The sequence below is a fragment of the Schistocerca serialis genome, chromosome 11 (assembly GCF_023864345.2).
Source record: "Schistocerca serialis cubense isolate TAMUIC-IGC-003099 chromosome 11, iqSchSeri2.2, whole genome shotgun sequence".
Lineage (NCBI taxonomy): Eukaryota > Metazoa > Arthropoda > Insecta > Orthoptera > Acrididae > Schistocerca > Schistocerca serialis.
The window spans coordinates 103,869,811-103,887,077 of NC_064648.1; the positions used below are offsets into that span (position 1 = coordinate 103,869,811).

The 17,267-nt window shown below is 41.4% G+C and overlaps 1 protein-coding gene across 1 annotated transcript in view; it reads left to right on the forward strand.

Annotated features, from left to right (window-relative positions):
* Nucleotides 1-17,267, forward strand: part of LOC126426677 (E3 ubiquitin-protein ligase MIB2) — a 224,885-nt gene that overhangs the window by 122,962 nt on the left and 84,656 nt on the right. The window contains exon 10 of the mRNA XM_050088569.1: nt 4,910-5,058. Within this exon, the coding sequence (XP_049944526.1) occupies nt 4,910-5,058 (149 nt within the window). The remainder of the gene's footprint in view (nt 1-4,909; nt 5,059-17,267) is intronic.

The window sequence follows — 17,267 nt, forward strand, 5'->3', positions numbered from 1 at the left end:
TGCCCTTGTATAGACCCTCTTTATACTCCTTCCACCTTTCTGCTTTCCCTTCTTTGCTTAGAACTAGGTTTCCATCTAAACTCTTGATATTCATACAAGTGGTTCTCTTTTCTGCAAAGGTCTCTTTAATTTTCCTGGAGGCAATATCAATGGGTTTTGGTATACTACCCCATTTACAAACTTTCAGCATCGATAGGTCTGTAATGTCCTCAGGACTGGTGTAACAAACTGTTCCAAAGGTCTTTGGCTGTGACACTAATATCAGTCATTTCCATGGGTATTGTCATGGCTATTAAAAAAGGATAAGCACATATTTTCGAAACTACCTGTATAGGGGTTAGGAAGCTAAGTGAGATTAGGAGAAATTATTTTATACTTTTTAGTCCATTTTAAAAATGTGTTTACATTAATTTTTTATTTATATAATTTTTTATTACGTAGCTGTGTGGCCTGATGCCCTTTCTGACACCAAAGTCGCCAAGGTAGCAAAGAGGTGTAAGTCGTGTGGACCTATTGTCTGTAAATTGTGCGTATCTTCGTGCTTTAACTTCTTGTTATTGCATTCTCTGAGGTAGAATTTGAGGACCAGCCCAGTTGCCTATACAAGTTTGGGAAACAATCAGATAACCACACTCAGGCTGGCTGGTGTACGAGTCACTGTCATTAATCCGACGCACGGATTCGATATGAGTCTGGCTCACCTTCCCGTTGCCCAAGTTGGCATGCTGCACGTGATGCTATGCGAGTGGGTCGGATGTTATGTGGGTCTTCATTTTTTAGAAAATGAATGTCTCTGACCTAAACCCCGTACTCATTTAAAGAGACTGAACTCCGTAACTTCCTTACCTCAAGGGCAAACATTATCCTTAAAAATTCATTGCAGTATTCTGCTGCATTGGCTGACAGTGTAACACAGTGAGTTATGCCTGTTATTATGTAATACATTCTACAAGAGCCGATGACATTACACATTTTGTCTGTTACCTAAATTGCTTTCCTTTGACTGCAGCCACTTCATTCACTCATCATCAACAAGCTATCCAAGGCCACATTATTGCTTTTGCAGAAGAAACGGGTTTTGTGGCACACAGCACGATACCAAATAAAACAATATTGTGATGCTGGCGACTCCAGTAGGCTTGTGGGAACTGGACATTGGCATGTAACAGCACCATTGCGGTATAGTGAATTATAAACACATCACAACTTAATCCTTTTTAAATGTGGTATGCTTGAAACAAACCACTCCATTTACCCTATCAGTTGACTGGGTTCGTTGCGGGCTTCTGGATGCTAGACTACATAGCGAATGTGTTGACTGTACCAGTTAGCGTTTGCAGAGGAAACTCTCTCGCGATACTAGCAGAATGTGACATTTTCTGACAAATCAATATTTTCCACATTGAATGACGTGTCCTGTACAGATGTAGAGGCCACTTGGTGTTAGCATATAGGCCGAAAGTTGTCTTTTTCGACCCCAAATATATACAGGGTGAGTCACCTAATGTTACCGCTGGATATATTCCGTAAACCACATCAAATACTGACGAACCGATTCCACAGACCGAGCGTGAGGAGAGGGGCTAGTGTAATTGGTTAATACAAACCATAAAAAAAATACACAGAAGTATGTTTTTTAACACAGACCTACGTTTTTTTTTAAATGGAACCCCATTAGTTTTGTTAGCACATCTGAACATATAAACAAATACGTAATCAGTGCTGTTTGTTGCATTGTAAAATGTTAATTACATCCAGAGATATTGTAACCTAAAGTTGACGCTTGAGTACCACTCCTCTGCTGTTCGATCGTGTGTATCGGAGAGCACTGCAACATACATCGCGTTTCTACAGAATGATCCGCCAACGTTGCTCGAAAATGTCCCACTGGAAACGCGTCGACGTATGTGGTATCAGCATGATGGTGCACCTGCACATTCCGCAATTAACACTAGGCTGACCCTTGACAGGATGTTCGACGGGCGTTTCATGGGACGTGGAGGACGCATAAATTGTCCAGCCCGTTCTCCTGATCTTATCTTACACCTCTGGACTTCTTTCTGTGGGGTACGTTAAAGGAGAATGTGTACCGTGATGTGCCTACAACCCCAGAGGATATGAAACAACGTATTGTGGCAGCCTGCGGCGACATTACACCAGATGTACTGCGGCGTGTACGACATTCATTACGCCAGAGATTGCAATTGTGTGCAGCAAATGATGGCCACCACATTGAACATCTATTGGCCTGACATGTCGGGACACACTCTATTCCACTCCGTAATTGAAAACGGAAACCACGTGTGTACGTGTACCTCACCCCTCTTGGTAATGTGCATGTGCGTCAGTGAAAAAGACCAATAAAAAGGTGTTAGCATGTGGACGTAATGTGCTGTTCCAGTCTCTTCTGTACCTAAGGTCCATCACCGTTCCCTTTGGATCCCTACGTAATTCGGTGCTCTCTGATACACACGATCAAACAGTGGAGGAGTGGTACTCAAGCGTCAACTTTAGGTTACAATATCTCTGGATGTAATTAACGTTTTACAATTCAACAAACGGCACTGATTACGTATTTATTTGTATGTTCAGATGTGTTAACAAAACTAACGGGGTTCCATTTAAAAAAACGTAGGTTTGTGATAAAAAACATACTTCCGTGCATTTTTTAATGGTTTGTATTAACCAATTACACTAGCCCCTCTCCTCATGTTCGGTCTGTGGAATCGGTTCGTCAGTATTTGATGTGGTTTACGAAATATATCCAGCAGTAACGTTAGGTGAGTCACCCTGTATATGAGTCATCTCTCTGGCCATGTGGCTGTTGCAATTTGCGGTTGGATTATTTCACTTCCACTCGGGATGCATTACAGGATAGGTGAGTGGCTTGGTGCTGCCCAGTACGTGGTCTGTTCAAAAAATTACAGAAAATTTGTAATTTCGTGCAAATGGTTGTTGGAGTGAAATACGGTTGGCATCCCTGCACATGCCTGTGTTTGATGTGTAACAAAGAGAAGTTTCATTGTTGTATGTCAGTTAGTCATTGTTCAGTGTTGTATCGAGTAGAACAGTGTCACACATTTTGCAATTTTTGAGATGGCAGAATTAGAGGAGCAACGTGCCCACATTAAATTCTGTGCTAACTTTCCTCTTGCTTGCTGTAGCAAGGTGTGCACCTCTTTGCATGAAGCAAATTGACAGCTACAAATTACATTCCTCAGGGCTCCAAAATCATTGAAATTGCGCGGGGAGAGGCTGGGACTGAAGGGAAGATGTGTAAGGGATTCCCAGCGAAACTTGTGTCCGCCCCCGGTAGTCGAGTGGTCGGCACGACGGACTGTCGTACCGACAGGCCTGGGTTCGATTGCCGGCTGGGTCGGAGATTTTCTCTGCTCAGGACTGGGCGTTGTGTTGTCCTAATCATCATCATCTCATCCCCATCGACACACCTCAAAAGACGTGCACCAGGTGACAAGCCTACCTGACGGGAGGCTCTAGCCACACGGCATTAAATTAAGCAAAACTTGAGCAGTGTTGTTGAAACAACTTTGGTAGCATGTGGGTGGTCATTATTCAGCTACAGAATGATGCTAGCCATAAACATTCTTAGGTGTTCGGACTTGATAGCGTGCTCCATTTTTGCGTGGTATCTACGTACTGCTGCATTAATTGTGACACGTTGTGAAATGTCAATGAGCAGTAGACCCTTGCAGTCAGAGGTGGAGGTCATTATGACTTTCTTAGACTTGGTGTGCTTGTTGTTTGCTGCAGTAGCTTCACTGGGAAGCCCTTGCGCATCCTCCATCCAGTCCTGATCTCTCCCCATGTGAATTCCACGTTTTTGGAGCTCTTTTTGTTGGCCATCAATTTGCTGCGCACGGGGAGGTGCACAGCTGCTTACAACTGTGTTTCTGTAGGCAACCACAAACATTTTCCCACCAAGGGGCAATGTCTGTCTTGTCTCACACTGTGATGAATGTATTAAAGATATGGCAATTGTTATTGAAATAATAAACAGTTTACTTGCTTTTTTCCATCTGTCTTGTTTTCATTTGACTGCACCTTATACATTATTAAACGAATTTGTTGCATTTTTCCTCACTGTATTAATGATCTTCTTTGCTGATCATACCCAGTCAGTGTGAGTGCCAGAATATAATACAGTACATGAGCTTGCTTTATACAAAACTACTATTTCTTGTTAAGAAACTGACTTCAGAGATAGTACATCGAAGATAGCAATCGTGACATCAATAAAGGAAGTTCATTCTTTTTCACATTCTTTCTGTTATTGAGTAAATGTTTCAGTAATCAGTAATAACGATTCCAAATTTAATTTTAACATAGAAATTTTCCAAATAAATTAATTATTATGCAAGGCAAAAGTATGCCGAATGTTCTCGAACCAGTGTTACTAGAGTGCAGCTACAATTTATATATGTATTTCACATTGATACACATCTGTGCTTGCCGGCCGGAGTGGCCGAGCGGTTGTAGGTGCTTCAGTCCGGAACTGCACGACCGCTACGGTCGCAGGTTCGAATCCTGCCTCGGGCACGGATGTGTGTGATGTCCTTAGGTTAGTTAGGTTTAAGTAGTTCTTAGTTCTAGGGGACTAATGACTTCAGATGTTAAGTCCCATAGTGCTGAGAGCCATTTGAACCACATCTCTACTTAGTCTGTATGCCATTTAAGTTATAAATGTAGATGTAAAAAGAAATTATATGTGAAGCTCTATTGGATTGTGTTGTAAATTAAACAAATACATTGTTTTTTCTTTGTAGTGTATAGGTTTGTACTGTCAAACAGTTTCATTACACAGTCCACCACAGTCAAATGAGTTACACAGAGCAATATTGTGTGCAGACTGCTGGGTGTGCAGAGTTTTAACGGCAATAACGTGTCTCAGGTGGACGGCAAGAGCGGCGGCAAAACTTGCCTGCAGGTCGCGTGTCACCAGGGCCACACGGAGCTGGTGACGATGCTACTGGACGCGGGGGCGTCACTCGTGCTGCCGGACGACGAGGGTGACACCGCGCTCCACTACGCGGCATTTGGGTCAGTGCTGCTGCTGTCGATGAAGGAAATGCTTTGATGTCAGGTGGAAGCAGTAATTCTACGGAACAGGGACAGTGTTGTAACCTATGTCCCATGTTATTCTACCTGTACGTGTAGTAAGCTGCAACGAAATCCCAGGAGAAATTCAGAAGGGGGAGTAAAGTGCAGGAATGAGTAAAAGCTTGCTGATGACATTACAGTTCTGTCAGATGGTAAAGGACTTCGAAGTTCGATTGAATGAAATTGGCACGTTGTGGACAGAGGTTGTAAGGCGAATATCAATAATGAATGAGATAAATGAATGAGGGTTCTGTAATGTTCTCGAATTAAATCGGGTGATACTGATATTATTATGAGTAGAAAATAAGACACCAAAAGTAGTCGCTCAGTTTTGCTGTCAGGTGACACAATAACTGATGACGGACGAAATGGAGATGATGTACTCTCGGGTGACTGGAGCCACGGGCTACCTCCTGATACCCTGTCAGGCCACCGTTTGCCCGGTGTAGTGCAGCAACTGGATGTGGTGCCGATTGGACGAGTTGTCGGATGTACCCTGCAGAATATTGAGCCGTACTGCCTCCGTAGCCATCCGTAATTGCAAAAGTGTTGCCGGTGCAGCATTGTGGACAATCTGACCTCTCGATTGTGTCCTGGGATTGTGTCGATGGGATTCGCGTCAGGTGATCTGGGTAGCCAAATCGTTCACTCAAATTGCCCACAACATTCTGCAAACCAGTCACGAACAATTGTGGCCCGATGACGTGGTGCATTGTCATCCTTAATCCATTACTGTTTGGGAATATGAAGTCTGTGAATGGCTGCAAATGGTCTCCAAGTACCCGAATATAACTATGACACAGTCCGTTCCATCTAAACACAGCCCGTGCTATTATGGAGCCACCCCAGCTTGCCCAGCATCTGCTGGCCGGAGTGGCCGAGCGGTTCTAGGCGCTACAGTCTGGAACCGCGCGACCGCTACGGTCGCAGGTTCGAATCCTGCCTCGGGCATGGATGTGTGTGATGTACTTAGCTTAGTTAGGTTTAAGTAGTTCTAAGTTCTAGGGGACTGATGACCTCTGAAGTTAAGTCCCATAGTGCTCAGAGCCATTTGAACCATTTGCACAGCATCTTGTTGACAACCTGGGTCCATGACTTTCTTTGTCCGTTATATTGTGAAGTCCGTTCTGTTGTTGTATTGCAGGGCACCAAGTATACCGTTTGTGTATATATACTTGTATGTTGTTGTTGTCGTCTCTTGTTTCCCTCGTCGATATCAGAGAAATGTTTATGTTTATGTTTGTGTTTACCTATTTGTTGTTGACAACACACAACTACACGGCCACAGTATCACCTGATTCCGGAATAGCTAGCTAAATATAGTATAAAGATAGTGGGTTTCGAAGCAGCATTATTTAAGTGTTATATTATTCTTCACTTAACCTTTGAGACTTTAAGAACCAGCTACTCTTAATCAGGCCCAAAACTTGACTTGTAACGAGAGCACTTGTGATCAGTCAGTCACAATATTAATAATAGTTAAGGCTCTACACCACTATAAGAAAATATCACTGTTCATGAAATAACAAAAAATACAAAAAAACTTCTTTATATTTTTCCTTTTATTTAATCAAATGCTTTCAAATGTTTATTTCAGGCCCACAAATCGTCCACACCTCGATGTAGAGCGTAAATGTGTGCATGAAAAATAGTACATAGTTTCTGCTGATAACCACGTATGAGCTTAGGCTACTTTGATCAACAGGATTTATATTGGATTTTGAAAATGACCTTCCTATCCAGATTTATGTCATCCACAATGGCTCATCAAATACAGTTACTTCTGTAATATATCTGGGAGTATGCGTACGGAACGATTTGAAGTGGAATGATCATATAAAATTAATTGTTGGTAAGGCGGGTACCAGGTTGAGATTCATTGGGAGAGTGCTTAGAAAATGTAGTCCATCAACAAAGGAGGTGGCTTACAAAACACTCGTTCGACCTATACTTGAGTATTGCTCATCAGTGTGGGATCCGTACCAGGTCGGGTTGACGGAGGAGATAGAGAAGATCCAAAGAAGAGCGGCGCGTTTCGTCACCGGGTTATTTGGTAACCGTGATAGCGTTGCGGAGATGTTTAATAAACTCAAGTGGCAGACTCTGCAAGAGAGGCGCTCTGCATCGCGGTGTAGCTTGCTCGCCAGGTTTCGAGAGGGTGCGTTTCTGGATGAGGTATCGAATATATTGCTTCCCCCTACTTATACCTCCCGAGGAGATCACGAATGTAAAATTAGAGAGATTAGAGCGCGCACGGAGGCTTTCAGACAGTCGTTCTTCCCGCGAACCATACGCGACTGGAACAGGAAAGGGAGGTAATGACAGTGGCACGTAAAGTGCCCTCCGCCACACACCGTTGGGTGGCTTGCGGAGTATCAGTGTAGATGTAGATGTAGATTCTACCCTTTTGCAATAATTAAGAATTCGCGTAAATTGTATTTTCCCGAGTTTAAAGCAGCAAACCATTGGCGGCGTGAAAGCAGTCTTGATACCGCGACACACTCGCGCCGCTTACTAGCCTGTCAAGAAATTGACCTGCATACATCTACAACCAATTTCAAGGTCATAATTCGCCCTTCACAATTGTGTGCAATTGAACTTCATCCAGTCAATTATTTCGGGAATTGTAATCACTGATCCTGACACTGACCGTCCGTAAACGCACAATTAACACACTCCCCCCCCCCCCCCCCCCCCTCCCCTTCCTTCTAAGAGTAAACAAATGACGTCACATAATCTACATAGTTATTAAAATATTATTCAAAATGATCTCTAACATTTATCGTCATCATATTTTAACGGTAATCAGAAAAAAATATGATTTATTATCGGAAAGTAACACACAACAGATCGCAAATCGCACGTAACTAAATGACAGCTTTTCATAACGTCGTGACTCAATCGTGCAAAACTATATAAAGAAATCCCCCAAATCTCAATATCTCCATACCAACTGACAGATACAAATAAGATATTCAAGACCTCGTAGATTAATCCCGACCTGTAATGTTATACGGCCCTGTTATGTTTTACTGTCCTGCACTTCAACCCTATTATCAGCTCTTACCAACCAAAATCAGGGGTCATCTGAGCAGACCACTGTTTTCCAGTTGTTTGGGGTCACATGCCCAGGAGAGGCGGTGCAGGCCATGTCGTGGTGTTAGCAAAGGCACTCTTGTGAGTCTGCTGCAACAGCCCATTAACACTGTATTTCACCCCCACTGTCATGACGGAGATGTTCGTTGTACATCTAACATTAATTTCTGTAGTGATTTCATGCAGTGTTGTCAGTCTGTTAGCACTGACAACTGTATGCAAATGCTGCTGCTCTTGGTCATTAAGTGAAGGCCATCCACCACTGCATTGTCCATGGTGAGAGGTAATGCATGAAATTTACTGTTCTTAGCACACTCTGGACACTGTCAATATTTGAATATTGGATTCCCTAATGATTTCGAAATGGAATGTCCCCTGTGTCTGGCTCCAACTACCATTCTGTGTTCAAAGTATATTAATTGCCATTGTGTGGCTCTAATCACATTGGATATTATCATCATCATCATCATCATCATCATCATCGCCATCATCAGCCAATTCAGTCATTAAATGATGTGGCCTCTTTGAGTCATGGATTCAGGTAGGCTTTCAGCAGTCTTCTCCAAGTGGGACGGTCTTGGTCAGTTCTCTGCCAGGTGTTACCATCGACCTTCTCGATGTCTTTGTCCCATCTGTCTGGTGATCTTCCTCTAGGCCTCCGGTGCTCTCTTGGACTCCACTCCAGTACTAGCTTCGTCCATCTGTTGTCTTTTCTTCTTGCGACGTGACTAGCCCACTGCCATTTCGAGGAACCTACTGTCTCTAAGACAGGGGCGGGCAGGAATCCTGCACGTGTGCGATGCACTTGCACGTGTGCAGTTAACAGGTGTTCTGCGTGCACACAGGGGCAAGCTGGCCATCTGCTTCTCTCCACACCCCACCATACCGTCTCTCCGCTTCTTCCTCTGCAATGCGTTTTGTTTCCTGGCCTGCATTATTGAATGAAGGAATAAGGTTAGTAGGATTGCTTGAAAAAAATGGTTCAAATGGCTCTGAGCACTATGGGACTTAACATCTGAGGTCACCAGTCCCCTAGAACTTAGAACTACTTAAACCTAACTAACCGAAGGACATCACACACATCCGTGCCCGAGGCAGGATTCGAACCTGCGATCGTAGCAGTCACACGGTTCCGGACTGCACTGCCTAGAACCGCACGGCCACTGAGGCCGGCTGCTTGAAAGAAATTGTGGTTTGAAAGAGTACCTATTACCTATGATACATTTTATTTAAGTATCACAGGTGAAGTTTACAATACGTTTAATGTCTGGAACAAAATTTCTACATACAGACAAAGGCAAACAGTTACGTAAATTTTCATTACTGATGTTTGCTCTTAACCGAGACTTATTAATTTTCATAGCAAAAAAAATCTCTCACAAACGTATGTCAACCCAAACATTGACATTATCTTCGCGGCTGCACGATGGAGACGAGGAAACTCTTGCTGTGGAAAGACGTGATAAATATCTATTAAACGTCTTGCCAAAAGGAACTTGTCTCTCAGACAAGAATTATGCTGTAGAATCTACAGTGCAGATCTATTAATTCCATTTGCAAACTGGGATGAATATCATCTACAGAAACAGCAAATTGTCTCGAGAACTATTCAAAACCTTGGGATAAGTATGATATATCTCCAAATCGCTTGAGAAATTCCTCTTTTATTGCACTAAGTACGGGAACATATTGAAATTTATTATAATGGCGTCCAATATTAAACTTCCGCTGACCAGCGAGAATACTATCACATATTATACATTTCGAATTTTCACGTTTTTGCACAAAGAAAAAATGATTCTCCCATTCCTTTTAAAAGATAGCAAATCTCCACTTCTCCGTTTCCTTGATTCACTCTGCATTTTCCGGTTCTTGAAATACAATGTTCACTACGTAGTGGTCGCTTCGCATCAATGTCCGCAGCTTAGCCTGGTGCTACATTGCCGCAACCTGCCGGCTGTCGTCACTGTCCCATATGACAATTGCACGCGAGCAGCACACGGGCAGCGCCGTGTGCTCACGAGCCGCGTGCAACGTTTGCCCGCCCCTGCTCTAAGATGTCATTAACCTTCGTCACAGACCGGATGTCATCTGCCCTTTTCCTATCCTTTCTTGTATAGCCCAGCATTGATCTCTCCATGGCTCTCTGTGCTGTCCTAAGTTTCCCTTTTGTAAATGAGTTCAGTGTCCATGTCTCGCAGCCATACGTCATCACAGGAAGAATGCATTGATCAAATACTGCTTTCTTCAGATTTACTGCCAATGATGTGAATACTGTTGAATTCTTCCCAAATGCTTGCCAGCCAAGCCTTGTAGTGTTTCCTTTCCTCGGGGTTCTGCCGTGAAAATACAAAATAGAAAATCTGATTGGGTTTTGAATTTTGATGGAATAAGTTACGGATAAGGCGGACTTCGTATTACTGATTGTGATAGTGCTGTAATTTGACCGTGCATGGCAGACCGGGCCGGCAACACTACAAAAAGCGACTGTACAGAAATAGCATCAGAAATTAGTTGAAATTTACCTTCTAATTTTGTTAGAAACGTAGTATCTATTATAATATAATCTACGTGGCTGTTTTCTTAATTTTCTTGTAGTATGACGTGTTTTCATTGTTCTCCGTCTGTTGAAAATTTCTTTAAGTTGTCACTGTCAGGATTAATTTGTAATTTTGGTGATAACAATTCCGAATCACTATTGAAATAACTTCGTTTCGTAATATAGTTTGAATTTCCACTTAAAAGCATATTTAATACAGTGCCGAAAAATACACGTCTTTCGTATGAAGACGAGAGAGGGAGAGTAATCAATTAGTTGTTAAAAACAATTGGCAGAGGCGCGGTAGTCAAAGTACCGTAACAGCTCGATGTGTCGATAGATTTCTGGCCTTATGTCTCCCTTCATATTTATAATCTGGCTGAGGTAGACATATTCACTGACCTCTTCTAATAGACTGTCCTCGACTTTCACATCTCGAGTTGGGACCCATTTGTTGGACATTACTTTTGTTTTGGAAAGGTTTACGTTCAAGCCAACCAGCTGACATTCCGACGCAAGATCTGTAACTGAGTTTTGGAGCTCTGCGAAGTCTTTGGCCAGTAAGGGCAATATCGTCAGAAAATCTCAAGTTGGTAAACCTTCCTCCATTAATTCTAATTCCAATTCCCTTACCTTCCTAGCTCAACTTTGACATAGCCATTTCCAATGCAGCAAAGAACAGTTTTGGGGAGATGGGATCGCCCTGCTTAACACCCCTCACGATGCGGAATTCTCGAGTTGATTCGCCGATGTTAACATAAGCTGGAGAATAATCGGATATCATCCCACACAAATTGCCTGAGTACAAATGACAGTGGTGCCAATGCAGTACCCTTTTATACTTCGTGTATCCGATACTATGACTATCTGTATATTTGCATATCATTATCCCATGACTTTAATGACATCACTGACACTTTCCTTTCATGTCTCTCTTCATTCCGGGGGAAAAAGGGGGGGGGGGGGGCACACAGGGCAAGGTTCGGTGAGTATGGGAGGGTGTGGAACAAGGGTCATACCATTTTTGGTCAAGAATTGTCATACAGAGAGGGCTGTTTGAGCAGGGGAATTCTCATGCTGGAAAATCCAGTCACCTGACTGCCACAAATCAGGTTGCTTCTGCCACACAAGTGTATGTAATCTTTTCAAAACTTCAGAGTAGAAAACCTGGTTAACTAACTGAACCTGTGGAACAAACTCTGAATGGAAACAAATCGGCATTCTTTTAATGTTTGGATTCACCTGACAACCTCTATCAGGGTGAGGGAAACTCGAAGTTTTCCACTGGCTTAATTGTTACTTTTGTTCAGGATTGTAAGCATAGCACCAAGTTTTGTCATCTATGCTAATTTTTGAAAAAAAGTTTGAATTATTTTGGGACTGTTCTTTCATAGTGCATCATGCTTTCACACAAACTTGGTTTTTTGGTTTTTAAAAAGCAGTTGAGGAATGAATTTGGCAATCACCCTCTTCCTTTCCAAATCTGCCGTAATTTGCTGCACTAACCTCAGTCACTCCCAACAGCTACAAAATTTCTTCAGCAACCTATCAGCAATCTTAGTTGACGATTGCACAAATGTTTTCTACATTTTCATGTGTTCGGGTCACAAAAGTATGAGCAGAACGAGGTTTGTTATCGATTGACATTTCACTGTTTTTGAAGAGGGAAAATCACTCCAACTCTTGAGTTTTCCCCATAGCATCATCCTTGTCTGCTGTTTCTTTAGATTTCAAGTTTTTCTGTTCCACTACTTTCCGAGCAAAAACCAGAATTTCACTGCTGCACACTGTTCGTAAAAATCAGCCATTAAGAAAGTGTCAATCACGCAAAACAGGTCTCACTATAATCTGAGCCGAAACTAGTCCTGACCTCCATCAACGACTGTGGCACTTATAGACTCTGGACTGTTTGCTCTGTGTACTCGTAACGGCAAAATGCGCCACTATAAAAACTCTTAAACACCCCCCCCCCACCCCCACCCCCCCAAAAAAAAAGTAATTAATTTTTTTTGTGTACTCCATTGTACATTTGTACATCTATACATACTAATGGAGCGGATGCCAAAGAATTCAGTCAAAAATGAATTTTGAAATATGTGCAGCAGTTGTAATTCTATGGATATTTTATGAGAGTACTGCCCCTGTTGCCTCCACCCTTAGGATATCCTCCTTTTGCCTGAGTCCCACAGGGGTAACTTATGAACTCCATCAGTCAGCTCCTGAGAGTTACATATATTTGGTATGTTTTAAGCTGGGGGAGGGGGAGGCAGCCGTATTGTAGCTGTAGTTCATTTACTATTTTTAATAACCTATAAAATCGTGAATAAATAGTGTAAATGAGATGGGCAAGTGATCTTTGGCTATAGTTACTTTTACTATAACTACAAAAAGTATTGCAATACTTTTTTTGCACTATTGTCAGTGACACATAAGGGGTAACTCGTTTTTATGAGGTATGAACCCCCAATTTCAACAGCATATTTGTATTGTTTGACAAAATATTACTGAAATATTTTCTTGTTTACATATCTACTTGATAAACCCTCATTTGTTACAAGACTGGGAATAATTATCCAAAAACATGTTACACTGGTAGATGTCACAATTGAAGAGCTTGCTGCATATATAGACCCTCCTTGTAAGGGATGTGTGTCAGTGTTTATGTTTGTCAGTTGCTGCCTCTGCAAGTTCATATGATGCTTTCCACACCTATTCTCCTCAAGACGTCTTGCAGTACGTAGTGGAGGGTACTTCTGCTATCACTAAAATTTCCTCCTTTTCTCGATGCAGTAACTAACTGTTAGCAGTGATCGGCGATAAGTAACTCACTTTATGATTTTTAACTTTTTGTAATTTTGCAGCTGTCATCGTTATGCACGATGGAAGGGAAAAATAGTTGTTTTGCTATTTGTCATATTTACACAAGTTAGCATTTCTTGGTACACTTTCTTTTTTGAGAAACTGTAGAGAAAGAAATCTGGTCTTTATTGTAGCACCATCTCTGATTGTAACCACTGTGTTATGCACCTCAGTAACGGGGGCGGGGAACGCATACCTGTGCATTGACACTAAATCTCTTTTTGAAGGCAATATCCATTCCGTTCAACTACTCTTATGATTCCTTTGTCATCTTTGACAGAGTTACAATGTCATCAGCAAACCTAAAAGTTTTAATTTCAGTTTCTCCTCCCTGAATATCTCATTTTTTTTCCCCGGTTTCCTTTCATCTCATTTAGTGTACAGCTCAAGTATATCACACAGAGGTGACAGCCCTGTCTCACTCTGTTCTAAACTACTGCTTCTCTTTCAGGCCCTCTGACTCTTAAAACTACCAGCTGTAGATAACTTTTTATGTCTTTATTTTATCCCTGCTACTTTCAAAATTAGAGAGTCTAGTCCAGTCAGCATTGTCAAAAGCCTTCTCTAAATCTACGAAAGCTAAACATCGGTTTGCATTTTTGGAGACCGAGCTTGAGCATAGCTCGGGTCGCAGCTTTGTGTTAAAAGACTGTGCCCATCTATAGAGCAGGCTGCGATTTTCTCGATGCGCTGTGACGTTCGCGTGCTTTATTTCTGCGTTGATAGTCCTCGGTGTCAATGTATTGCGGTGCTATACTGGCTGAAAAATGGGTGGTGGAGGTTCAACACTGACTACTGTAAATGATGTAGCCAACAGCTGGACAGTTGCATTTCACAGTTCATTACTTTCACTGTACACAACCCCCCCCCCCCCCCCCCCCCCCCCAATATTACACAGTTATATGGCCAGGTCACTATTGGCTAACTTTAATAGTTTGCAGCCAAACATCGGCATGCTGCTACAATAGTTTACCATTGAACATCTATGAGCAGTAAAAACCTAATCACACAGTTCTTGCAGAATAACACGGTACATGTGACACTATTGAACAGACAGTCGTTGTTTTAAACGAGGGTTGCCTCAAAGTAAGTTCCATTTCTATTTCTATCCACGGCAGTGCTACGATCGCAGTTCCGAGCATGAAATTATTACTGAAAAACTGAAATTTTGAAGCCTTGCTCACGTTGGGTACCCAAAATTCTTACTGGTCAACACAAAAACAATGGATGGTGTAATGTAATTAACTGTCAGAGATAAAGTTTATCTCATGCGAAAAGTAAGATGCCCACAGTAGAGAGTTAAGGTAACTTCATTATGTTGCCATACAATGTGTTCAATTTATTTATTTATGAATATTTTCTTTTATGATAAATAATGGATTTGTTTGAGATGTTAAATGTTGTATATTTATATATATTTATTTATATGTGTCTTTGGAGTGTATTAAGGTCAGAAGACCAAAGAATCTGGAATGCAGGAATGTCTGCAACTTCCGGGCACATGTTGGCTTGCCCGCCACTTCTTTATCGGTATTGGAGGGAGATGGACGTGTTTAAGTGACCAGTACAGTATAATGCATTTTTAGGGTATCAATGTTCGAAGTGAAAATATTGTAGTTACTAAACAAAGAGTACGAATAAATATTATTTTTAGCCGAAAATAATTCGAACCCGGTAGTGTTTATTTCAAACAAGAAGAAGACCCAGGCCATGCTTGTTAGAGTAATGTTTTGCAGACAAAACCCCTAGACAAACGAGATCTGCAGTGTGTAATCTTTCAGCAGCTACTAATAAATAAGCCTTGCTGAAATTGTGCTGGAACTACTCGTATTATTATCAATTACAAACACGTGGTGCGAATGTGGTCCTACCACAATATACCACGTAAGATTCCACATCATTCAGTTATCCAGAAACGAGATAGGTAACAACCAGTACAATGGGCAGTGCACTTCAGTTTTCATGCGCTACAATGAAGAAGGCGGTGGTTTTCTTTCTCGGATAGTCACGGGGGATGAAACTTGGGTACCGTACATCACCCCTGAAACAAGATGGCAATCAATGGAATGGAAGCACATTTCACCCTCAACGAAAGTTAAGCCTAAGCAAATGTTGACACCTTGAAAAGTCATGTGCACTGTTTTTTGGGACAGAAAAGGCATTTTACTGATTGATTTATTACCACGAGGCCAAACAATCAGTGCAGGTGGTTACTGCGAGACCATTAAGAAATTGTGCTGCACAATACAGAACAAGTGCCGAGGATTACTGTCAAAAAGTGTTGTTTTTTCCCACAATAATGCCCGACGTCACAAGGCAAATGTGACCAAACAACCCTTATGGGAATTTCACTGTGACACGTTTGATCATCCTCTGTACAGCCCGGACCTCACTCCTAGCGACTTTCGTCTCTTCTTACACCTAAAATCTGTCCTTGGTAGTCAACACTTCAACGATGATGACGGGCTGAAAGAACATGTTACCATACAGTTTAATACACAGGCAGCAACCTTCTATGGAGAAGGCATACAAAAGCTTGTGCCACGCTGTGACAAGGGCCTACAAAATTTCGGAAGCTATGTAGAAAAGTAGTTTAACAGTTGTAGGTTTTTGTACAATAAATATTTTTTTCTGTATCTGTATACATTTGTTTTATATAACCAAACGGAACTTACTTTGTGGACATACCTCATATATGGCCAATTTGTGTTGCACTTATTTCAAGGTTAAGTTTATGCATTGTTGTTGATCTAACCAACACAGATTTCTCGTCTGAAAATTGGCCTTGGACTGACTGTCTCAAGACCAAAAAGTGGGCCTTTATATACACTCACAATAATAGGTACTGAAACTGTACATTATACGATGTTTAATTTACAGAAATTTACAATTAAAACACAACTCATTCAATTAACTGAATATGTAGATAAATTCCTTCTTGTTAACAGTTTCTTCTTCTACAAGGGTTAGGCTGAATCATTTGATTAAATAATGAAATTAACAGGTATAGTTATACAAACAATACTTTTGACAAACCTAGTAATTACTGTGGAATTAAATAAGGGCTGGCTTCGCTAATACATTTTTGAATGAAGCCAAATAAATACTTTAAGAATCCTAGTATTTCTTCTTCCAAATGTTTATAATTAGTACATAATTTATAATTGTTTGTAAGTCGACAATAGCATTTAAGTCGCAAAACAATTACCTATTTTGCCCTATAGTAAAAGATATTAACTAGGGATAGTCAAAAGAACTTAGAAAATTGACTACATACGCAAAACTAAGCACAAAAATAAATTTGGTGCTATATTCTTTAAGACTGAGACACATGCAGACATATGTAAAGGCATATATCTCTGCATGTGTCTGTTATGTGAGGTTTTATATATCTGTGTGTGTGTGTGTGTGTGTGTGTGTGCTCTCTCCCTTAAAACCCACATCCTTTCGTCTTTCCCCCTCTTTCCTGATGAAGCAACCATGGGTTGTGAAAGCTTGAAACTTGTGTTTGTTATTGTTTCTATCAACGTACCAACGCTTTCGTTTGGTAAGTTACAGAATCTATGTTTTAGATATATTTTTCCCACGTGGAATGTTTCCCTCTATTATATTCATATCATTCATATAGCCTGAGAGAGTGTAAAGCTATCGTTAA